We start from the raw sequence: 24,910 nt of genomic DNA, 5'->3' as shown, positions 1-24,910 counted from the left end.
TTGGTTGTTGTGTTTTGTTCCTGTTTTTTATAACGTTTGGTTCCAGCGACAGTCTTCGTTTCTGAAGAGGTATTTTTTTTTGTTTTGTATGAAGCGAAACTATAGACATGTTTACATTTTATTCTTAGTGCTTCCTTGCTTTGGTCCACCCCCGCTCCCCCAGCCTCCCATACCATGAGGACATGTGTAGTTAAATGTACAGATTATACACCTGATATACCTTAATTAACTGTATTTTTATTTTATTTACTTGCGCAAATTGTAGCTGCAAATGTCCCAACTTGTGAAAAAAAATATTCTCGTCCATTCTATTACCTCAAACTAGGTTTGTTTGGTCCGATTTGTGTATTTATTTATTTCGCTTAGCAGCAGGCTTCTCTATGCAACGTTGAGTTGTTTGGATTTGTTCGTATCATTTAAAAAAAAAAAATTTCTCTACCTGTGATTTTTTTTTTTTTTTTTGGTTATTTTTGTTTTTGTTTTTCCAGGTCAGCATATTTATTCTTTTTTTTTGTTTGTTTTTAATTCGGGCGTCAACTGCCATTAAACACCAAAAAGAAAAGAAAATGCAAGTTTAGGATGTGACAAGAAGCATCTGATAGCAGCAGCTAATCGTCAGTGGTTTTCTCCCTTTTTACTTTGCAGCGGGCTTCTCTATGCAACGATCAGTATCTGTGGTAGTGCAGTTTTGTTTTTTGTGTCCATCCCAAATAAAATGTATTATGAACTGAGGACAGAACAGAACTGACAGTGTTGAAGGAAAACCACTTAAAATACACACAGTATGAGAGAGTCTGAAAATCTATTATAAGCTGGTTGAGTTAACACAAACAATAGACAACGCTTAAATATTCTGATTTTAATGGAATGTTTGTTTTTTTTAACATTTGTTTTTCCTTTATTTGTAATGTTTGCATATTGGTTAAAAACCCAAAAAGTGCTTTTTTCCTTAAAAGATACAAAAAGGAAGTTTTTGTAGCAAATTTTAAAAATACAACTTCATGGGTTTTTATTTTTATAATTAAATATTTCTCATTTCTTTTAATACAACATTTATTTAATACATTTTTTTCTGCACAGCTGTGTCATCGTACTGTTTTGTTTAAAAAACAAATCAAGAGTAAAAGGAAGGAGACAGTGAATTACTGAATAAATACAAATGCTGTGAAACACAACAGACTAGCCTAGCTTAGCTATTCTGACGGTTTTCTCATGGGTGTTTATGGATTTTAAGATCTATACAAGGAGTAAAAAATGTGTCTACTTGTTAAGAAGTAGTAAACATATATTTCAAAAGTTTTGGTTGTGGCTGGTTTCCCTTACCAGATAGGTTAAAGGTCAATCCTTCAAATACAGAAAAGGGTCTTTTCTTATCTAACTGGTACCAGAACCGATCATCCACATGTCACTGGCAGTTTAACACCAGTCTGAGTTGGTTTTAACGCAGAGCCAAAGATTGTGTTGGTATGTTTGGTTGCTCCTCATGTTTAACACAGTCATTGTTGCTTCTCTTTTTTTTTTTTCTTTTTTTGCTGTGGCTTTAAGGCAAGATTATGTACTGTAATATCAAATTATACTTTGTTTTTGAGTTCAGTATTTGATCACTGTAAGATGTTTGGATTTATTGTATCTTAAGATAAACAGATATTTCTGTGTACAAACTATTTTCATACCTTACCTCCTCTGGTGTAAAAAAAGGTTTGATTCTTTTTTGAATGGAGCAGATTATATTGTCACTTTATTTAATAATTTATGAATCTATTTATTTACAGTCAGGTGATCTGATCTTGTTGACAAGAACAAAGATCACTGCGACAGTACACGTGTCAAAGAGTTGTCCTGTATCCACTCATGTTCACTTCAGTGTTTTGATTTCAGAGTGCATCAGACTGATTGGAAGGGCTAACCTTTGTCATGTTCATTCTTCGTCTTCATACATTCCGACGTGTTAGTGCCATAGACAATAATTTACCCTCCTGACTATGCATTATATCGACTAAAGAAAAGATTCATGTCGGCCATTTTAAGGCTACGGTCAATGAGGAAGCAGTTCGTCCAATGAGAGCCTCTCACACACACAGGGTTGGCCAGAGAGCGCCTCCTGCCCCAGCACTCTCCTGTACTCTTCCCTTCTCCTTCTGCACTTATCTCCACCCTGGTTAGGTTTCACTAGATAGTAGACAGAGTTCCTCTTTGTAGCTTGATTGCTAATTCTCCCCACGTAAGTCGCTTTGGATAGAAGCGTCTGCTAAATGCAGAAATGTGATGTAAATGTAGGCAAAAACATCTGAAGGACTGAGAATTAGCTTTGGTATTTAGAGTCATTTTAACACATTTTCAGAACATAAACATCTTCTAGGGTAGCAGCTCAGCACTGGTTATAGACGTTGGCTCACATGCTTAGCTGTGTGTTTTGCTTCGTCTGTGTCAAATTTTATGTGGCTAGATAAAATCAGTTATTTAAAAAGAAAACGCCAGAACACAGGCTCTGTAGCACTTTGCACAAAAACATTTATGTAGAACCGTGAGATGCCTTTAGATGTTAAATGTTAGCTAGTAGCAGAGAGCAAATTTGTTCACCCGTTCTCCAGCGCTATGTAGCAGAAGTGTTTCCTTTCTTAGTTAGCTTCAAAGACAATTTGTGTGCGTTAGAAACCACGTCGTGTTCTTTCCCAGTTTCTATCGCTGGTAAATACCAAAGTTAATATACTGTCAATATTTACTAGATTACTATCAACTTAACCGCCTGTTTACAACAGCTGATCAGAGAATTGCTGCAGCAAAGTAAATAAACAGAAGGGTTTGAAGATAAAACATGAAGGACTAAAGAAGCTGAGCAGGCAGGGGTGCATTCTTATGGGAGTGCTGAGCAGAGCAGAGCAGCCTCATGTAACTACTGTATTAATACCAGGGAGGAGGTTCTTATTAATATTAACCCCTATGTGTGTAGTGTCTCCTCTTTGATTATGGCCTAAACACAACTGGAAAAGCTTTTTTTTTTTTTTCTCGTCCGTGCCATAGAAACTAAACCAGTGCCCTGAATAAATTTGATCACTATTAGCGATGACGCTCCCATCTGATCATGTAAGAATCCATCTTGCCTATAATCTGTCTCTGTGTCAGTTACACATCTCATCGTGCCATATGTGGGTTGGATTTGCAACCGGAAAAAAATACCCTGGACCTAAAGGTTGCAGTGCATTTGTCTGCCATTTACTGTGAACGGTTTGGTTTGGTTTGTTTGTTTTTTTACATCACTTGTTTCCTCCTCAGGTGTGGATGTTCTGTGTGTGTGTGTCAAAGTAATATTAGAGCTTAGTCATCGGCCTCACCTATTATTAATCATTGTTGTACTGGTGGGGTAAAGGAAGGATGGAGGGGGGAGGGGTGAACAACATGAGCTGGGTTCCTGGTTTATTGTGTTCTGATTCCTACGGACTGAGCGATGAAAGGACGTGTCTTTGAAAGTTTATAAAAACGATAGATTTTGAAGTAGCATGATTTGATTTGTTGATGATAAACGACTCTATTTTTGCTTCTTTTGTTTTCTCTCGTATCTTATTGTACTGTATGTATTGTACAATCCGATGCCCTGAAGGAGAAGACAAACTACAGTGACTCCTGATCTGCTGTGAACTAAAAGAAACATTATTATGATTATTGTTGTGATTATTATTATTATTATTATTATTATTATTACTGATGATATTATAATTCCTTATTTTCTTTGCACATGTTGGAATGGCCTTACGTTTGCTTTACTTGCTTCTATTGTGTATTGGCACAAAGTGCACCCGTTTGGTTTATGGTTTTTTCGCTGAAAATTATAAAGCTTATAATCTGAGAGTGCACATCAGAGCAGGATGAAAAAAAATAATAATGATAATATTAAAATTCAGCAGATTTTTTGGTTTTTATTTTTTCATTAATCTAAAAAACAATATTTTGCATGAATATGAATACAATGGCAGATATTTTGGCTTGTACAAAAAAAGTAAAGCAATTTGAAGAGAAAAAAAAGAATGTACCGTTTCTGCTGTATCTGTATATATCTAAATATTTATTGAAATATGTCATACTACTAATTCTATTAACGATTAAAGGTTTTCTGAACAAAAATCTCTTTACCTGTTTTTGAACATTGTCAAGGTTGTTGGAGTTGGATCTTTTTGCTTTCTGTTCTTCTACTCAAGGATCTGTGTAATCATGAAAGAAAATGTATTAAAAATTGCAAATAAATCCTCGCTGCAGGGTCTTTTTTATTTTTTCAGGTGGACTCACCACCGCTGCCCACCAAGTGTCAACCTTTACTTTTTAGATAAGAGACCAACATTTGAAGCTACAAGCCCCCCTTACGTGTGTGTATGTGTGTAAATCCCCCATTTCTGAGCCTCAGTTCAGGAGGACACAGGCTGCGTTTCATTGGTGGATAATTAGCTGACAGGAATCACCTGTGAGGAACCTTCAAATCCCAGGAGGTGCAGCTGCTGAGTTTCTTTCCTCATTTCCAAACTGCCACCTGTCCTGAACACAGACCTTTAAAGAGCTCTGCTCGTTTTCCTTTAAGTGTGTTGTTGGTTTAACTTTTATTTTTACTGCTTTTTACACAGAGTATTGGACAGGTGAGGACAGACTGTGTCCAGCAGAAAGTGTAAAACAAACAGTCCTTGTCAGGCTGAGTGCAAACGTTTCAGCTGCATTCTAGTCAGTTTGCCTCAAAGTAAAAGTAATCTTAGTACTATCATTTCATTCAACTCAGAACTCAGCTCAGAAATATTCTGGATTGTTTTTGTACCACTTTTTACGACCAGTAACTCTGGCCTTTAGTTCGCTTGATGGATTTTCACAGGACTTACAGTGGGCTTTTCTTTGCAGGCAAGTGAATGAATGCGTTTTTTTTTTAATCTGTTTAACCAACTGAAGTATAAGTAAGTATATTCTTAAAGGATGTTTTATATAAAAGACAAAAGAAATTGTCATCTGCGTTTAACTCCCTTTGAGATATAGAGAATATTTGAGGAACATGATTTCCGTCATCTGATGTAACGATCTGATCCTCGTTTTGGTGTCAATTATCTCCACGTTGTCCATTGTTCAGCTCATAACTTAATAATAGAGCTGAATATGAAGAACTCCTTCTCCTCCTAATGCTTCAATGATTAAATAATTAAGCTTCTACCCCATAATGAGCCTTTGTTGTGTGTGTAAAAATTTGTTTTTTTTTGACAAAAAAAAAAACAATAAATATTTAGTACAACAATGTAATTATACAGTATTTTTGAACAGTGTTGTAAAATTTCCTTAATTTCCATTTCAGCCTCAAGTCTCCAGCTGTTCTAAATCAAGGTCTTCTGCTGAAGGTAACAATGAAATGTTATTAATAAATGATTTGATATGTATTAAAAATAAATTATTCATGCTAAAGATATCACAGCAGATATTCAGCTGCATGACAACTCAGAGCTGAAGGTCACATGACTGCAGTCTGGACTGTGACACCTCCAGTGCTTCACAGTTGTAATGATTACAGAGACACAAGCCGACACTTTATGGATCTTTGACACAAGTTCACAAGTTTTATTTGTCAGTTTCATGTAAACACAACACATCACGTCTTTGTTCCATTAGAGACAGTACCATTTCTCAACACTTTAGTGAACCTTACAGGCCCAGACTAGTAGATGCGAAGACAGTTGGGCGTCAGTATATCTTTCATGAGATTGAACCTCCAACAGATTTATATTTAGCTCACAGTGAGACATAAACCAGGAGCCATTTTACATTTGTGAGTCAAGAACCCACGACAGAAAGAATAGTCAAAGCCTGAACTCATTAGACAAGTTTGCCTAATATTATTTGAAACCCAACGTTTTAAATACTACTCATTAAACCTATGAGGCTACAAATATCAGGCTGTTGGTGGTCATGCGTTTGTAAGACGTGTTGTAATCAGGAGGGAGAACGGCGCCCCCTACTGGGCCTCTTTTTTGCCAGGAATACATTTTTTTCATAACATGTCTATTACCAAGAGAACATGTCAGGAAACTGGCACTTGTCTTAAAGAGTAGCAAATGGAATTTATTGATTCTCCATATTCCCCAAAAATATTTCACCAGGTCAGAAATCATTGTCCTTTGCTTCACTCTAGAAAAAGACAGGAGGAGACAAAGGATTTAAAACAGTAAATCACTTTAATTTAGTTCTCTCATTGACAGGTGAGCTCAGTTTAAACATGGTGACAACAAATGAAGTGCGCCTGTACAAGAAGCCTAACTAGATTCATGGTATGAAATGTGCTCAGTTTTTGGACGCATTCATGAACTCACGCAGTTCTACGAGCCAATGTCAACTCAAATAAAAAAAAACAAACTACAGATTTAGCTCTCGACCTGACAGAATAAAAAGATGAGACAGATCATCGCTAGATACAACGGTGGCAGCAATACACAGGATTGCCCAAGCAGTAAAGTACACGTTCCTTTAAGAAACAGGGAGAGAGAACGCGAAAAAACAAACAACCTAACGCCTGGGTTTTTAAATCCCCATTTCAAGTAGTATTTACTCTTATTTTTGTGTGTGTGTATTTAACTTGTTAATCTGTAATAAATCCAAGTTCAGCATGAAAAGAAAACAAAATGACAAGTCCAGATAATACATGTGAGGCCTCCACAAGAGGGCAATGAGGAGGTCTGAGGAGGAAGCCATCTTGGAAACAGACAAAAACACTGGATGTTTAGCAGGAGTCTGTGTCGAGCTCTCGGCCTAAAAACCTGTGTCAGTTACAGAGTGATCCTTTCCAGACGTGTTCACCATCATGGTGACGAGGAAAAGAAAAGTGAGGAATGGTGTGGTCTAAACTGAGGTTCAGCCCCTAAAAAAAGGATTACATGCATGTTTTACCTTTAATACAAGTCACTTCTCAGTGTCGAGGATTTAAGGCATTAGCTGCGGATACAGCGCCACCTTGTCATGGATGTGTCATTTTATGCATGGATTTGAAGGGCATGACTCTGTCCCTGTTCAGTGAATGTAACTAAAGATGCAGTGAACTTCTCTTAAAACCAAAACAACACAACAGCCCACAGTCCAGGAACTCTTGAACAGCCAATTAAAAATGTGTGTAAAAAGTGTTTCGGTTGTCATCTGTACTGCAAGTCGTACAATGCTTAATCCTACCGAGTTCTGGTCCAATTGTTTTAATCGCTTTTAAACCATTGCCTCCTGTGGCAGTAAAATGAGTAAAAATTAATTGGTGAACACGCAAGTAACTTGAATTCAAACAGCAAACTAACTCAAGGTTTGAAGCCTGGGAAGGTGATGGAGGAACGAGGAGGATGTGGATGAACTGCCTCACTGGCGCTGGGCGGAGTAGCGTCCATCACTGGGCCCAGAACCACGTCCGGAGCCAAAGCTGGGTTTCTGTGCTACTCCTCCACGGGCTGAAGGACCTCCACGGCCTCCACCTCCTATGCGCTCTCTAATACCACCAGGACCCCGAGGACCACGGGGCATTGTGTCCCGTCGGTCACCCTCCCGGGCTGAGCGTGTTTTCTTCTCCTCCACATTAAGACGAACATCACCTCTGAACTTGATGGGCTGAATAAAATAAGAATTTTATATTGGTGTACTTTTGATGTAGACAATAAGTTGTTGCAATACCACTAGAGGGCTACACTGAGTAAAGTGTGAAGAAGAAAAAAAAAAATCTTACCCGGCTACTAAGGATTTTCTGGACTGGTTCAGAGTCGTCAAACACGACAAAGCCAAAGTTTGGCAGCTTCCCTCCACTGTTGATCCTCAGCTCCAGGACTGTTCCAAACTCTGCATGAAAAAGTAAGCATGTTTTTATGTACAACCAAATTATTTTTAAAAATGTGTTCACGTTTTTCACTTCAGAATCCACAAGTCATCTTACGTTCAAAGAATTCCTTAAGTTCGCTTTTGTCCACGTCATGTGGAACGTTGCCCACAAACACCTGGTGGGCATCTGGATACCTGATCACCCTGCGGCCCTCAGATTCACCTTGCTCACCTTCTCGCACTGAACACCCCCCCAAAAAAAAATCCTTTGGTGAGTGGCCAGTATACAGATTCTGTTCATTCTGTATTCACCAACTGTTGATTGGAGGTTGTTAGTGCAAGTACCTGGTCTGGGTCCTCTGTGCACAGGTGGAGGACCTCCAGGTCTTAGCTCCCTGGGCCGCTGATCTCTCTGTGGTCTTTGTGTGGATGTCTGAGACTCTGGTTTTACTTCTACTCGGGGCTAAATGAACAAAAGAATTTGTTAGAGATCTCAAGGTGGGAGAAAAAAAAGAAGAAAAAAAAACAGATCTTGCCAAAAATCTACCTGTGCTGAGGGAGTGGCTTTAACGACATGTGGAGGAATTCCTGAGACGGGGACTGCACCACTGGGAGGAAGATTCTTACTAGTAACTGAAGCCCATGAGAATGGCTGCAGAGAAAACAAGAATGATTATGATGGTAGACAAAAAATTTCAAAGACAGAATGAGAGGATTTTGATGTTAACTTGCAACATTGCAACATTGTGCGTGTGCCAATGTCATTACCCTGTTCTCTTCTGGAGCAGCAGGTACCGGTTCAGCGGATACAGGAGCCGTTTCAACAGTAGTCGGTGCAGCAGCTTGACTTTTCTCTGTGGCATCATCAACAGTGTCAGCCTGCGCCTCCACCAAGGTCTCCGACTTCAGCTCCACAGGCTCAGATTCCTTCTCCAGGTCTTGTTCTGGTTCAGGACTGGCCACGGCCACTGCTTCTTCTTCCTCTCCAGGAACAGCTGGTTCTGGACTGCAGAAGACAACATCATCAAAGTTAGTATAGACACACGTACATATACCATCGAGTCAAACACCACTTGTAGGATACACACCAAGCTGTGGGGTCGAAGAAGGGGGCAGATTCCTCAGGAGCGACGTCAGGAGAAGCAACCCTCTCCTCGATCTCCTCCTCATCTTCAGACTCTGATAAAACAGTCACAAGAGAGGAAATTAAACTTGCTTAATTTAATACTTAACTAAACTTAATCTTTTTCCGCTGCACAGCATGTAGTTCAGGTGTTTCAAAATGGGTTTGATCGAAGCTCCTGGCACACTGTCCACTTGACTCTGTGCCAGGAGCACTGATAACTTGGCTTGGCTTGCACAAAAATGTCTGGCATCAGGGACACAAAGCAAACCAGATTTGAGCTACCTAAAGCCTCCACTAATAAAATCTCTGTCAGCTTAGAAATATGTCCTTTGTATTAACTCACTGTAAGACACTTCTCAGCACAACACTAGGGTATCCAGACTGGGTCACAACACTGTAGCATTATTCTAAATGGAAACGGTAAGAAGTAAATATGTTAACAACCCAAATGTGGTTTTAAATCCTGTTTTTGCTTTAAGCGAGTTTAACATACGAATAGAAAATTAAGTAATTTTTATCTTTAGCTAAATATAAGCAACTGTAGCCAAATGTTGCTTAAAATGTTCTCTCACCTTCTGGAGGCTCTGAATCAGAGTCACCAAACACCTCATCCTGGTAACGGAAAACGTCGTTGTGGACATAGAATTTGTTTGCAACAGTACCCTGGGAGGAGGAAGTTGAGTAAAGTTAAAAATTGGACGAACACAATGGTTTTAATATCAGTATTGACAAACGAAGGTCAGCAAACCTCAGGTGCCAGCACAAACGTCTGCATGAACTTCCTCATGGGCTGCATGTTGTTGGATAGCTCACCCATAACCTGCACCACCACACCCTCATTCAGGGTGGTGTGAGCATCCACGTGACGAATCTTTGTGTGACAATCGTGGAAACTCAGGGCCATCACTTTCTTATGGATCTCCTGCACACAAATTTTTTTTGGATTTATGCCCATTTTTACCTTCCTGTTAGTGGTTGAGAGTCAGATTTGGCATTTCTCTATAGAAACTAATAAAGTCAACATACAGACTGGCCATAAACAGCCTCTGCTGGTTTTCCGTTACAGTCCAGCCCACCATGTACATAGGAGGAGTTCTTTCCATAAAACCTGAGCAGAGACACAAAAGCACAGTTTAATAAATATACAAACAAGCATATGTATGTTCACAACACATTCACATCATTAATGGTGCCTTAAAACCCTGCATTTTTGAGTCAACGGCAAAATCAATTTATTGCAGAAGAGACAACAGAACAGGTTGGAAAATTGCTCAACACACAAAAGTAACTTTTAAAAACTGTACAGTAAGGGAAAAAAAGAATCTACTGCAATTTCAAAGGACAATTGCCATTTCCACATCACATCCATACACGCAAAAAAACAGCCTATATTTAATTATTTGTAGATAGTACTATTGACAGTATAACTGTATAGTATTGTTGTTTGCACCTGTGCAGGTAGTCCGGGGCCTGGTTCAAGAGCGTGTAATACTGTCGGACAAACTCCCGCCCGACCAGCTGGGCACTTGGCTTCTCCATCACCATTTCTTTGGTCAACTGGAAATATCTGAAACAGCCACATAATGTAAGATCTCTTCAATTGCACATGAATAAAAAAAAAAGGAAAGAAACATCTCAATAGCCCAAAACTATATAATCTAACGTGAGACACTACTAGAGACCAAATAGTTGCTGAGACAACAGTCCTTGTAACCCAAGGGCTAAACAACAGTCCAAGAAGGTGACGTCAAATATTTCACAAGTTGCATTTGGTTCTAGGAATTAGCCTTGTTGCGGTGGAGTGACAAGTCTTGCAACTCATAAAAATAAAAAAAGTATAATTGTTGCAACACTGTTGTAATGTCAGCACAATTAAAGTAATTTAACTAAACAAATACTGACTGCATTGAAAGGACTCAACACTGGTTCCCAAATGTATTCTGTAGACCCAGTTTCTAAAGTTACACCTTAGTGACCCAGTTAAAAACATGTTGCTAAGAACAAATTGTGATGTTAGTGTCATTTCAAAAACAATGAGTGTAGTAGATTAGAATATAAAGATAAATTAACCCAACAAACTTAAGAGGTGCTGGGACAGAACAAGTAGAGGCCATGCTACTGCAATGGAGCTTATAAATAGCATTAATATTTTTAGACTACATCGCAATTTACTAACTATATCTTGATACAGATCTCAAGAAAACACCTGAAAGAACGTTCCCTTGACCTTTATAAAACTTGTGATTCCCACTTATAACAGCAGATTTTAAATCTGCATGTAACATGGTTTAAATCAATTAACAAATACATTATGGATTCCTTTACTCTAACTTATTAAAGTTGCGATTGCCGTTTGAACCATTTTAAACTAGTTATTAAACGGTCTTTTTTTTCTCTACCGACATAAAAAGTAAAATCGAGGAATTTGTCAATTTTTAAATTGTTTAACTGACAACTGGGGTCTGGAGAGCAGAACATTGATAGAAAATTGCATTTTAAATTAACTTAAAGTGTGGTTTCAATGTAATAAAATTAGCAATTTTGTTCTGGCCTGAAACCAATCAAATCAACGTCAATTCACGTGGGTATAAAAGGGTATCGGGGAGGTTGTGATCCGGCTGCAGGGAGCATGCCATGCGGACAAAGGACACGCCGTGCCCACAGTTGCGGTGCCATCCACGCCTTAGATCGGCCTACACACGCTCAGTACCAGCTACGGCGCCTCAAATAACAGGTTCGTGTTCGATCTTCAACACGACAAACCACACAAAAGAAGAACATTCTAGATATCAACTCCAGTTAAAATATGAAACAATTCGCCGGCCACCGCAGAGCTTTGTTAGACAGGTGGGAACACACGGGCCCCGTAGCCAGGGGCTGGTAGTGGGCTACAGGAACAGCCTCAGCACGTGTGTCGACGGGACCCATCAACTATAGTTTATCATTTCAAATGTTTTCATGTTTCGCCCTAGTCATTAAAATAACATTTATTGAAGTGGGAAAAATGAAACTGACATTAACAGCCAAATGTCGTGGCTAAGGCGGTAAAAAGTACAGGAAGGGAGGGAGTCACGACTGAATGAGCTAGCAATGGTGGGCCCTAAGTGACACAAGGCGGTAATGGCGGCGTGCAAAAACCACAGCATCCGAGGGGTTCACGTGCAAAACAAAACAGACAAATGTTGAGCACAAAAGCAGACGTGTCTCTTAAATTCTAAATACATATATATATGAAAAGGAACTGCGACACCGACAACTAAGCTCACTCCAACTGTTAGCCACTCCAGCTAGCTACAGTGCCACACTTAAGTATATACGGTTAAAAAAGAAACCTTAAAACTATCCACTGCTAATTATATTTGATAAATTACCAACTTACCAGTGAGTCAATTGTAAAAAAAAAATCTATATAGTTGATTTACTAAGGAGTGACTCCTAACACCTGGGTGGTGGTTGCTGCCAGAAAACACTAGCGGCTTCGCAACGTGCTAGAAGATTGCTCTCCTACCGGCTCGGTAACTCTGTCCTCTCAATCCAGCCCCATCCCTATTTTAGCCAATTAAATGAAAGCTTCCGGAATAATTGACCAATAAGGTGTGGGTACATCATAGCGGATGCCATTTGCGTCACAGGCGCGTTCAAGGGCTTTAGGTTTGTTTTACTGCATGGCGTCTACCGATGGCGAGTTTACAGAAAGCGGTGTATTGCACCACTTTTTCGCATGGAGGCGACAAAAGCGCGTCTGATGGATTCATTGGTTTAAGTGGAGCAAATGACTCATCAATTTACTCATTTATTCTTATACAGACTAACAAACCGGTACCTAATCATAATGGTACAGTAAATATACTCTTGAAAGATTTTCTGTCAATAGAAACCGAATAAATGGAGCGGTTTAAACAAAACAAAAAAAATCTTTAAAACTGGTGTGTTCGGGAATTTACTTGAAAGAACTACAATTAAATTGATTTATTTTTATTATTACTTTTTTTATTTATTTCGTAACTGAGCTACTAGAATTGTTTGGGTGAGTTTATCTGTTTGAACAGATGTTCCTTTATACTTTAATTTTCAATTTTTTTCTGAAAGTCAATATGACATTTATATGTTAAAATGCATTTAACATTTTGATAAATGGTTGCTTGCTGTGTTTGAAAAAAAAAACAACAAGGATGACACAAGGATGGATGGAACAATTACCTCACCTGAAAACTAACAAAATAATAAATAATAAAAAAATGTCTGATCAACACAGCAGAGCTATGCTACTCCCATCAATGTTTACATCAGGTTGACCGTGTCATAAACCCCCCAAACTTACTCCTTAGATCTATTTTTAATTGACTTTGAAGTCCCTTCTACTCCATTAAGCATGGGTAAAGTAGGTCTGAAAGTAGGTGACATCCAAAGGAGAGGGAGCCAAATAGGATGTCCATAAAGTCATTGCTGATGTCGATTGCTGTCAAACACTTGAAAAGGAGAAATAAAGAAACACACCACATCGTCATGGCCATTCTGGTGAGTTATCTTGTAGGTACTGCCGTTACTGTCACTATTAGGACAATCACAGAATATCTCCTCCCTCCTAAAGATGAGGACAGAAACAGGGCAGACCTACATTATTTAGACACTCCCACAGAAGCAGAGGTCATTAGAAGCACAAACCAGGACAACAGATTGTGCATAAGTCAGAGCCCACTTTTTGACACGCCTATTTACAAAGATGAGTTCTTTAGCACAAGTCTTGTCCAACCACCTGAGCCCACGATTTACCAGGATCCTGATCCTGGACTAACAAGTACTGGGCAAGTTACAGATACACCACTTCACCAAGACGTGTCTCCGTGTTCAAGCCTTGTCCAAATTTCTGACAGACCACTTTACCACGACAAGTCTTTGACCTTGTGTCAGACCGAAATCCCTGGCCCAACACTCAGCCAAGATCAGGACGTACAAATTTTTGAGCAGAGTTCATCAAATGTGGTCAGAAGTGTTGATCATTTAAACACTACCCTATCGTGTCGTTGTTACGGACATAGGCATCCAAAAGTTCTAAGCGATTATTCGTATGTTACCACACCGGAACAAGAACTACACAAGAACACGTGTTTATATATGTGTAATAGACAACTGAAAAATCTGCCGCATTACCAAGAAAGTTCTGTGGACCCATACCTCAACTGTATTCGTGAACACGTATGGACTAGTAAGGAAAGGGAAATAGGAAGCATATTGAAGAGCACCTCCTCAGCAGTGGTAGAGCAGGTGTCCTCTGTCACCTCTGAAGTTCGGAGATGGGCGACGGTACCGATTCACATGTTTGAACTAACCCTCATACTAATAATTTACCTGTTAATGCGGTATACTGAAATGGGAGTGCTACCATATTGCACAACAGGCCCAATACTCGTCGTCTTCCTCTATCTGCTGCCACTGCTCTTCTTTTTCAGGCTCATTCTCTTCCTTTAGTTGTTCTAGCTAGGCTAAGGCATTAATTGCAGATTTGTTTATTCCCACATGGTTGTCGCGAATGCTGCCTTAGCATCTACGCAGCTGTATTAAAAAAAAAGAGAGAACACCAAATAGCTGTGTATAAACATAGATGGAGGCAAGCTGAGTTATTTGTTTATTTGTGACAGAGTTGATTGCTATCTGCCACAAACTGTCACGTGACCACTAGGTGGAAGCCGACCCCTCCCACTGTTGTCCCAGCAGCTTGTATGATTAGATAATTCATTTATAGAAAACTCTTCAACACAAGTGCACGTTTAAATGAATAAAAGTCTAATGCTGTATTGGAGGATTTACGAGAATTTACACTTTTTTGATGAAAGACAGGCAAGAAAGTAACACTGACATGGCTGAGGTGTTGAATATAACACTTGAATACTCTGTGGAGCAGTACACCTACAACAACTGTACCACAATGTTAAAGTTACGCCACTTTTTGAAACATTAACCATAGGTTTAAATCTGGGAGACTCGGCTAGACAGGGTTTGCAGATCGATGAAAAGTTTTTACCGTGGAGGTTTTGCAACTTAGAATGAAGAATTCTTCAATGATCATTCAAGGAAACTATTCCAGAGAAGATAACTACATCTGTTCAAAAAGTTTTAAACTTCCCAAAACATTAACAATACTCCATAACAAAATACTTCCACATAGTAACTGTTTGAAAAAGTAACCTGTTTTTTTCTCTCTTTTTTTTTGGTGGCCCAATGGTAGGATTGGATTCTGCTTCGTCACCATCTAACGTCCAACCTTGGTATCCCATGGGAAAGGTTTGTACCTAAAAGGGTAACGTACTTTTTAAAATACATTCCTGAGACTAACACACACTCACATTTCAACTTGATAGAAACTAAGATGATTTTGATGATTATGTTTGTGAGTTTTTAGCCTTCAAACTAATAATTACATTAACCTTACATTTCTCAAAGCCCATTTTCTTCCTGTGGAGCCTCAGTATTAAAGGGAAAAAACAGACCTTTTTTTCCATCTGTGTTTGAGAGGAGTTACTCCAGGCTTTGTGGATGAGGCTCAGCTGTTGTTACACATTCTTGAGTCTGGAGGAACGGGTGGGGATGGTAACAGGGTGCTCCGACTCTCCCTTTCCCCAGGGGAGTGTAAGCACAGAAACACACCCAGTTACACCACTTTTACATTGTACTTTTTTTTACTTTGGATTTTATTAAATTTTTATATTTTTACATTGTTGTTTTTCACTGCGGTCCAGCTGTTGATTGAATTTGCAAAAGGTTTTGGTTTGAAGTGTTGCAGTTATTGTGCACAATTCTGTCTTACCTACACCTGAAGTGCAGTTAGTTTCAGTGTCTTTTTAAATTTTAATTCTGCCTGCAATTCAAATCTGCAGCAACATGTACCTACCACACGAGGCAGCAGTAAACCAGCAGCTTTGTGTTTTCAGCCGGATATTGTGATCTTACAGCTGAAGTAACATTTTTTAAACATTCAAAAAACCTTTAAGAATTAAATAAAGCTTTATTATTATTATTATTTTCATGTGCCAAATTTGTGAAGGTTCATGTTGAATGTTATCAACATCCAACTGAGGAGGAGACCTGAGTTTCTTATCAAGATACTCCATTCATTTTCAAAGGACCAGTACGACCCTGTTCTATTGCCTTACAGTGCCAGTGGAGTCGTTCTGATCCCTGCTCTGATTAAAGAGTTTGCAAAAGAAAAAGGAGAAACAAACGCAGATATGAACGTATGCAGAGATTCCCAGAGATTCTTTTATTTGTGGCAATTTTTTTTTTTTTTTTTGCTGGTTTTCTCAGTGTCAGTAGAAACAAAGTTAGTCTTGAGGAAAAACTCAGCCTGCGAGATTTCCCCACTTTTCTCTCCAATTTTACATCATCCTTTAATGATTCAAGATATTATCACACGTGCGTCTCGGTGCCTGAGTGTTTTCTTGTAGCAGTGACAGTTTTCTTGTAGCAGTAGTCAGACAAAAAAAAAAACACAATAAAGAGTCCACCACCAAAAGAGTGCAAAAACTAAAACTAGTTGTTTAGTAGAAAGCAAGCAAAGTGAGCATTTATTTAGAAACTTTATTTTGGACTTTACAGTTTTGTCTCCTCGAAAATATTTTTTTTTATTCAAATGTTTAAATCCCCAAACAAATTTATAGAAGATCATCATCAACATACATTTACATCAGAGGTCTTCAGTTTGATTTACACGATGACACCACGGTTAGTACAGACTGTGCACTTTTCTCTTTTCTAATCTTTTCTCTCTCTTTTTTAGTGGTATAGGTAGAAAAAGTCAATATCTTATTTCAAAATAAAAAACAAAATAAAATAAATTGTGATTAGCACCGTTACTGTTATTTTCTTTTTAACTTAGGGTCCGGCACCTCCTCCTGTTAGTAGCCACTAGGAGTTGTCACGCTGTTGCTATTGCTGCTCCTGCTGCTGCTGCTGCTGCTGCTGCTGCTGCTGCTGCTGCTTTTGGAAGCTTAGATGATGAGGTCTTTGTCCACATCCTCTGCAAACATAAATAATAAACCTTTATTAATTTACAGAAGTAGATGTTCAGAAAGACAGAACTTTGGATCCTTTTGGACATCTTTTTGTATTTGCTCATCACTAAATTGAGCATTTTGCTGACACTCACGCTCTTTGAGGCCAAAGCATGCGGCCCACTCCTCCAGAGCCACATATTTGTCAGCATCAGTGTCACACTCCTCAAAGAAGCGGGTGGTGCAGTGCTCCATTGGGATGAGAGGAGCACGGAGGGGAGACAGCTCTGTGTGGGTCAGGTATCTGGTGGTTGTACAGAAAAACGAAAACCAGAATGAACATACATTAGGTGTAACGAATGAAGATGTTGTGTATTTCCTAGCAATACATGACACTACAATATATTTAGCATACGCTTTTATCCAAAGCGACTTACAATTTGAGTCAGTAAATCAACACTCAAGCTGCAGTAAACATACAAAATACAAAAGTAAATAAATAATAATAAATAGTAAAAGTACAGTTATAGTCGTAGTAGGTCGTAGAGTAAGACAAATAGTATGTCATAAGGTCATTTTAATTTTTCTGTCAATCGTTGTCCACAAGTAGCAGCCCCAGGGCTGAAGCTCCACTATCCTCCAACTAAGACACTACAGTGTCATTATGGCTGCACTCTCAACCACTCAGGTCACTGCTAAGTCATAAGTATAGCTCAATTCTCACTTGCTGTTGTAGCCACTGTAGGCTCTGCCTGTACTACAGTTGAGTCACTTCTGTAGCTCTGTTGTGCTGTTTCCCCATCAAGTCATTCCTGAATCACTGTTGCATGGACTTGTATCCAGTTGTGCTGTCCTCTGCCTAAGTCACTATTAACTCAGTGCTAAAGCTGTACTGTACTCTGCCGAGGATCTATTAAGTCAATACTATGGGTGTGTTGACCTTTACCTGAGTCACAGCTAGCTCAGAGCTAATGTTGTACCTGTGCCATATTCACTGTTAAGTCACTGCTGTACAGTAGCTGACCTTTCCTTTGCCTGAGTCACTGTCAAGTCAGTGCTATAACTCGACTCAAGCCATTCTTGAGTCAAAGAGATGGCTGTAATGTCTTCTGACTAAGTCACTGCCGAGTCGTACACTGTGCACACAGAGAGCAACTCTCCTGTCAACTCCTTATAACTGGACAAAATAGTGAGTTTATGAGACGTTTTTTGCACGTTGACCAAATATTAAACACTCAAAACCTCAATGCCACATCATCACTTTACTACACTGTGAAAGTGAAAAGAAGCAGCAGCTGGGTGACGTGTTGGAGTCACACTCAGACGTTGCATCATCCACACTGGAAAAGCAGGGGTTTTGCCAAACCCTGGGATGCTTTACTGTGTGGTGTGTCTGAACCTGGTGTGCTCTGGTTAAAAGCCTGTCAGCTAACTTTTACAAACATCGACTACGGCCAGTCTTCAGATTAAAGAGGCTGTGGTCGTACCCGTCAGCAGGGTGCTGGTCCAGCTGACCAAACTGCCAGTGGACGGGGAAGATGTACATGTTGTAGTTCTTCTGGAAGTCCAGAGCCAGCAGGTCCAGAGAGTGGTCACCAGCCTGCAGCCTCTTCTCGTTCTCATAGATTTTCTTCACCTGAAAGAAACAATAACAATAATAAACATTAGCTTTCATACTATAAATGTTTTGTTTGAATGTCATCAGTGGTTGCCCACAGACGACATATAAACACTAAACAATTCTTACCCTCAGCTTCTGCTTCTCGTTCAGCAGATCGTTGTCTTGGTCGCGCTCGTACAGAGTCACCAGAACGTTCTTCAGCCAGTCCCTCATACGCATGGGGAACTCCTTCAGCTCATTGTCCATGCAGGGCTCGATGTCTGCAAAGACAGACAGCCAACATCAATCAACCATTTTATCCAAACCCATTCACACCCAGGATAGATTGTTGAGGTCTTCATACAGGTCTTAACTTATCTTAATCCATTTACAAAAACCACATCAAACCAAACATGTCACGTCTTGAAAAAGTAACAAGTAATGTGTAATAATCTCCCCATGTGACCACCTTGGCCTCCTTCTGGTACCTGTTAATAACTATTGTGTCTTGGTTCACCAAGTGAAACACCTCGTGCACCGTGTACACCCTGCAGTCAGACTTGTCCTCTCACCCACTTCCAGTGTTCAATCAAAGGAAACACACTGCCTGTCTGAACTGGTCCTCCCTCGACTGAGACACAGCCAGATCACGCCCAGGAATCAAGGCAGAACTTTATAAAAGGGAAGAGCTGACAGGCTTTAAAGCTCAGCTTCTTATTCAGACCAGAAACAATATGGATAAAACAGAAATTCCAAAGGAAGATAATAACAAATATCATCCTTCAGTTTTGTTCTTTTTAGTTTTTCCCCAGTATACATGCTGAGATTATGACATGACGTCAAATCTTCTGTGATCGTTTCTGTGGGCTCACATTTGCAGGGTCCGATGTAGTCCAGGTGCAGCTTGTGGCCCTTCTTGGTTCCCTCCAGTGCACACTTGGTGGCAAAGAAGTGGCAGGAGGTCTCGTAGGTCTTATTGTCAGTGCCGCAGTTCTGAGGAAAAAACCAAATGTTTCATTTCAGGTTTTATGTTCGCTGTAGACCACGTCTTTGGTCTGGCCCAGGGGAAAGAGGATAATTGGATAATTTTGTCTAAAGAGAGACCACTCACGTGTTCAAACTCTCCCTCGGCAGGGGGGCAGGTGGAGGGGTCCTGGCACACACACATGGGGGTGTTGCCTTCGTCCAGTTCACACACCTTGCCCTTCTTGCAGTGGTAGTTCAGGCAGGGATCTGCACCAGGACACGGAAACACCATGAGCTCATCACTTCAACAATGATGAAGTTAATGGGGAAAAACAGCTGACAGATTCAGTCTAGGGATGTCCGATAATATCGGTGGGCCAATATTATCAACCCAATATTAGCGTAATTATGTAATATCGGTAAGAACCTTATTGGTTTTTCCTCAAACAATGAAAACTCGCCAGGGTTTTTTGCTGGAATTGCATTTAGGGTCCTGAGAGGTTTACCTCAGTTTTGGGGGAAAACGGCTGCGGAATTGGAAAGCGTTTGGACAATAACGGCATATCGGGTATCAGCAAAAAGTTAATATCGGACATCCCTAGTTCAGACGGTTGGCAATGTACAAACGTTTAGTTATAAAAATAAAAACACAGATTGAAGGCCTGGAGCAAGTGAGTTTGTACGTTTTGCATAACTTTATGGGCAAGAGAATTAAAAATAATTAGTTTGGTACAAGTTGTAAGTACTACTTGAACTGAAGAAGCCTCTTGGATGAGAGGTGAAACGGCTTCTTTTAGAAAATTTACGTCCAGTTGCCTAACAGAACTTTTTAACCTACTCCTTGTAAAGTTTGCATGGTTTACATTTTCTACATTATGTTTAAACTGCGTGTGTTATACAGAGTGTGGACTCACTGTCTTCGACGTCCTCCTCGACAATGTCGATGGCTTCATCAAAATCCCCGACATCCACCTGCACAGGGTTGGCTCCCACCTCAGTCTCCTGCAGCAGAGAGGTCAGAGGTCAGAGTCTTTCAAACGTAAACAAGTCCCGACAGCCTTGTGATCAAAATAGCATCTTCTCCTTTGGTCTATATCTGCATAACACCCAACATAAAGCAGACCACATAAACATGAACTGGACCGCCGTCCTGAAAACAAGACGAGTTTGAACGTCACCACTAAAGAAGGCTCCTCCCTGAATAACAAGCAGCTGCGTCCACATGTGGTGAAGCCATGAAAGACGTAATGGCTTCCTGTCAGACCGTGCCAGTAACTAAAATTAACAGCTGTGGGATCTTCTGGTCCCACTGGACCTCTGCAGCAGGAAACGATATAACGTTCTCATGAAGACGGAGACCAGACAAAACTGCTGGATCCACAATGTTTACCACGGATTATTGAACCTGAGTTAGGCACACAATCATGCTCTTAGAGCTTAAACAACAGCTGAATTTTACAGACAGAGCCAATAGTTCTACAGCAACAATGGTGGCGCAGCATTGACCTTTAAAGTTAATGTTTAAATGTGAAGAAAGTGTTGCTTAAAAATGGAACTGAATTTATAGAAGTTTTTCATCTGACATATTTGTAAATTTAAGGACCCAAGGATGTTTAAAGGATTAAGTTTAAATTTAGCTATTATTAGTCTTTAGGAAAATTGTAGTTTCCACCCTTTCTCAACAAAAAAGTCTAAAAATCATCACAAAAAAACTACATTTTAACAGCTGTTTGAACTTTGCCTCCATCATGAAGAACATCCTTGTACCAATATTAGTAGCTGCAGTACCATTAATGACCACAGGGTGTTAGCTTTAACATTTTTTAGCTCCCAGAGAGAGAGAGATGTTAAAAATATGCCACTTTGTCCAAAAAGTATTTTTTGGTTTCATTTTGATGTTAGCATGTCCATTCTTATAATAGATGGTTATGCTGTATATTTTGTAAAGTTCTAGGATTGTTCTAGTCTCCTCTAGCCACTTTATATCTATATGATAATTATTTTAAATTCCCGTTGGCCAGATGTGGGCGTTCATACCAAACATCATCAATTCTGTCACATGTATAGTTAAATACAGCTGGACCGCAGGCTTCACAAACCACAGAGCTCCATCACTGATCAAATTATCTCTGCCAGTGCAGCTGTGAGGCTTAGACGCCAAATAAGGCTCAGAAGACAACGAAAGAATTTGGCCTTTTCTCAACTAAGATGAGACGATCAAGGTCATACATAATTGGATAAAAAGGAAAATTTTGTAAACTATATTACAATTTTAGTTTTTATCTGATTGATTTAGTTTTAGATGTTTAATATTATCACTTTTAAAGTGATTAAACCTTTAAAGAAATGTGTAAACTGACCTCCATGACTGGGTCCTCAACAACTACCTCCTCCTCGACCTGGAAGACAGAAATATAAAAACACACACACATGAAACTTGTGTTTTTAAAGATTTTTAACCAAACCTATAGACCACATAGCTCTCACACATACAGACTTAACACCTGGATAAACACACACAGGACACACACGTGTGTAAATGGGCTTGAGACCATGTTTTGAAAGCTCATCTGAGTTTAAGGAAAGCAAACTTGTTTAAGTGAGGTTTTTTTTATTATTCCAAGAGATCATTCTGGATTTTGTTAAATGTTTGAAGAAATAATACAAGATCTCGTGGACTGACCTCATACACAGGCTCCTCAGTCATTGGCTCCTCTTCAGTCTGAAACAAAAACACGCACTCATTTGAAACCAGTTTCCTTTTTGTCGAACACGCTAAACAATCATTCTGTATGGTTGTGAGTGTCCCACAAAAATGTCTGAAAAGTGACGCAACTCTGTAGAACAATAAATGCATCCCTTTCTCCAAAGTTTTGATCTTCACTTTTAATGCCTCTGTGCCTGTGCAAGAGAAACATGTTTTTTTTTGCACATTGTCTTCTGCACAGAAAGTGCTGGAAAAGCTTAATATACCATGGGTTTGTCATCCACTAAATGCTGATCGTATCACACTGTTGACTCACTGGAGTTTAGCTAATATGTAAGAAGAGATGAAACAGACACTCAGAGCAAATACATTTGTAGAATAAAAAATACCAAACCTGATGATTTCATATAGGGATTCCCTTACAGCTCTGACACACACACACACACACACACACACACGTTTAACCCACATTTACACACACATTCAAATATGGAGGCGAGACTAGAAACCAATCTGTCATCCTAGCAGACTAAACACACCCGGACACACACATACACACATACACAAACGGATAAACACAGGGACTACACACAAACAAGAAAACACAATAAACACACACACACATTGGTAACTCTGGAGTGAACTGAGGATCCCTATAGAATAAAGACGGAGACACAGACAGGAAAAGACACAAAGGGAGGAACACACTCATAAAGACACACACACATTCTTTCCTTTCTGTAACTGTGAGAATGTAAATCCGTCCCGTGCGTTCATCGCCCCTTAACCCTTTACTCACTTTTGAAACTAAAACTCCTGAAACACAAATCCTGAGCCAAAGTTCAACTTGTTTAGAAAGTGATTTCACAGAATTGATATTTGAGGACACCACAGTTGGACTTACAGGAGCGGCCATGGCATGTCCTGCCAGACACAGAAGGAAGACGATCCACACCCTCATCTTTAAAGTCTGAGGAAACACAAAGAAAAGAAAAGAGACGTTTAACTTTTTAATTATTATTATTATATATTTAACTGTATATTCAAAGGTAGATGTCTGTGTCTAAACGTTCCTTGTTGCCACAGAAAAAAAAACCTTGGACACAGATGACTATACTTCAACTCTGCCCACAGCAGGGAAAAAAAGCATGTGAACACAACATGCATCACTGCTCTGTCTGTACACTGTCCACTCTCTCTGTTTTCTGGCACCATGTGCTGTAATGGTCTGTTTCTGCTTCTGTTTGTGTTTTTTCTTTTTTTGGTGAACAGACATTCCCAGGCATCCCATTCTTTTTACAGTTGAAATGTAAATTGTGTAATTTTTCCTGTTTAGTCACAGAAATAAAAACTCGACTGAATCAGACCTCAGTTAGAAAATGAGCTGAGAATGCTAAAGTAAACTGCTCCTGTCTTTACGCTCTGCATTTTTCCATGAGCCGAGGCAACGCGCTCTCTGTCCACCTCCATTTTCCACCACCTCCACCGTTTCTTTCCGTTTCACTGCGTTGAGAAATGACTAAACACATATTTACATTTGTAAACCCAGGAGAGAGGAGTCCGAATGTGAACCCGAACCTGATGAAGTGTGATGTTGTAAATGGGCAGAAGGATGTGCTCTTTCCACCAAGCACAACATTAAAGTTCATCTCATACCAGAACAGACCAGAACCAATTGAAAAATACGTCCTGTAGGTGACAGTAGTGCAATTCAGAGTGTCCAAATAGCCCAAAGTTGGCAGAATTATCTTAACTGACCCTCAGATGAGATGACATGTGTCTAGTTACAGTTGAAACTGTTTTTGGCAGCCCCCTGCAGGGGGTGCATCTTCGAAAGTTTTGATCTAAAAAAACATCATGCAATTGTGTCAGATAATTGGATTCGCTTTAAAGGTCCAGTCTGTAACAATTAGTGCCACCTATTGGTGCAACTCCAGTATGTGTAGGTTGTTGACTAAATGTTGTCCAGCCTGGTCTGCATGAGCGATGCCTGCTTGTAGAAACATAATACTCTACATTTTTTCTTGTTTTTCTCTTGTTATTTTTCCATATAAAACCAAACTTGTAGCTCCTTGAACCCCAGTGATTTCATCTGTGTCTGCATCTGATTGTCTTTGCAGCTACTGTCGCTGTTTCTTTTCTGTCTTTACCACTAGTCTGAAGGGCCTAACAAGAATATCTTTGTTTGGTCATGGAACACCACATTGCTTGGTCTTCCCACATATTTTTGTGTCTGTTATCTCCTTCTTTCTGCCTGCTGTGATATCAGCTGTTTCCTTCAGACATCCAGCAATGATCTGGAGTTGAAAGAGCCTCCACATCTAAGAGGACTCTTACAATCTGCCATACGGGTTAGATGTAAGCATCTGTAGACACTGAATGTAAAGATCTGTGGAAAATCTTATTGTTTTATTTGGTGTCTTTTTTTACATGTTTTTGTTGGGCTGGAAATCAAATATATTTGTTGCTGTTTCTCCTCTGCTGTGATTGAAATTCTTCATGCGGGATTTAACAGCTTGATCTGACACAGTTGAACTGATCTCTGTGGGACATCAGTGAGAGGATGGAACAGTTCGATAAACAGAGCTGCGCATAGTTGGAATTCCTGCGTCTCGGATTAGAGGACAGCAGGTTGTCTACAAACAAGCTCTGTGTGATTTGGGACACTTTGCAGAGCTTTAACATTTCCATAAAGGTAGACGATGAATTTGGAAAATCTTGAG

General features: G+C 39.6%; 2 protein-coding genes and 1 long non-coding RNA gene across 3 annotated transcripts in view; 1 reads left to right on the top strand and 2 right to left on the bottom strand.

Moving 5' to 3' along the window:
• Window positions 1-5,994: 5,994 nt before the first annotated feature.
• On the bottom strand, window positions 5,995-12,465 carry g3bp1 (GTPase activating protein (SH3 domain) binding protein 1). The gene is made up of 12 exons (XM_008327229.3): window positions 12,306-12,465; window positions 10,377-10,493; window positions 9,953-10,034; window positions 9,675-9,848; window positions 9,499-9,589; window positions 8,889-8,979; window positions 8,569-8,806; window positions 8,348-8,452; window positions 8,146-8,263; window positions 7,916-8,041; window positions 7,712-7,821; window positions 5,995-7,596 (listed from the first exon to the last, which is right to left on the bottom strand). Exons 2-12 carry the CDS (start codon window positions 10,469-10,471, stop codon window positions 7,351-7,353), a joined length of 1,476 nt encoding a protein of 491 aa, XP_008325451.1. The 5' UTR covers window positions 10,472-10,493; window positions 12,306-12,465; the 3' UTR covers window positions 5,995-7,350.
• On the top strand, window positions 10,503-16,415 carry LOC112488150 (uncharacterized). Its single transcript, XR_003051937.1, has 2 exons — window positions 10,503-11,660; window positions 15,153-16,415. It is a non-coding gene; the product is annotated as an uncharacterized LOC112488150 (long non-coding RNA).
• A 42-nt stretch (window positions 16,416-16,457) lies between these two features.
• sparc (secreted protein, acidic, cysteine-rich (osteonectin)) overlaps window positions 16,458-24,910 on the bottom strand; it is a 12,444-nt gene continuing 3,991 nt past the window's right edge. The window contains exons 2-11 of the mRNA XM_008327230.3: window positions 23,092-23,157; window positions 22,164-22,202; window positions 21,841-21,879; window positions 20,395-20,482; window positions 19,626-19,747; window positions 19,387-19,507; window positions 18,662-18,795; window positions 18,402-18,550; window positions 17,070-17,218; window positions 16,458-16,940 (exon numbers count right to left, since the gene is read on the bottom strand). Of these exons, the coding sequence (XP_008325452.1) occupies window positions 16,912-16,940; window positions 17,070-17,218; window positions 18,402-18,550; window positions 18,662-18,795; window positions 19,387-19,507; window positions 19,626-19,747; window positions 20,395-20,482; window positions 21,841-21,879; window positions 22,164-22,202; window positions 23,092-23,148 (927 nt within the window). The 5' untranslated portion in view covers window positions 23,149-23,157 and the 3' untranslated portion in view covers window positions 16,458-16,911. The remainder of the gene's footprint in view (window positions 16,941-17,069; window positions 17,219-18,401; window positions 18,551-18,661; window positions 18,796-19,386; window positions 19,508-19,625; window positions 19,748-20,394; window positions 20,483-21,840; window positions 21,880-22,163; window positions 22,203-23,091; window positions 23,158-24,910) is intronic.

This window comes from Cynoglossus semilaevis, chromosome 15 (assembly GCF_000523025.1).
Source record: "Cynoglossus semilaevis isolate Cse_v1.0 chromosome 15, Cse_v1.0, whole genome shotgun sequence".
Taxonomy (NCBI): domain Eukaryota; kingdom Metazoa; phylum Chordata; class Actinopteri; order Pleuronectiformes; family Cynoglossidae; genus Cynoglossus; species Cynoglossus semilaevis.
The sequence above is the reverse complement of the archived record's forward strand: the minus strand, read 5'-3'. Positions and strand labels throughout refer to the sequence as shown.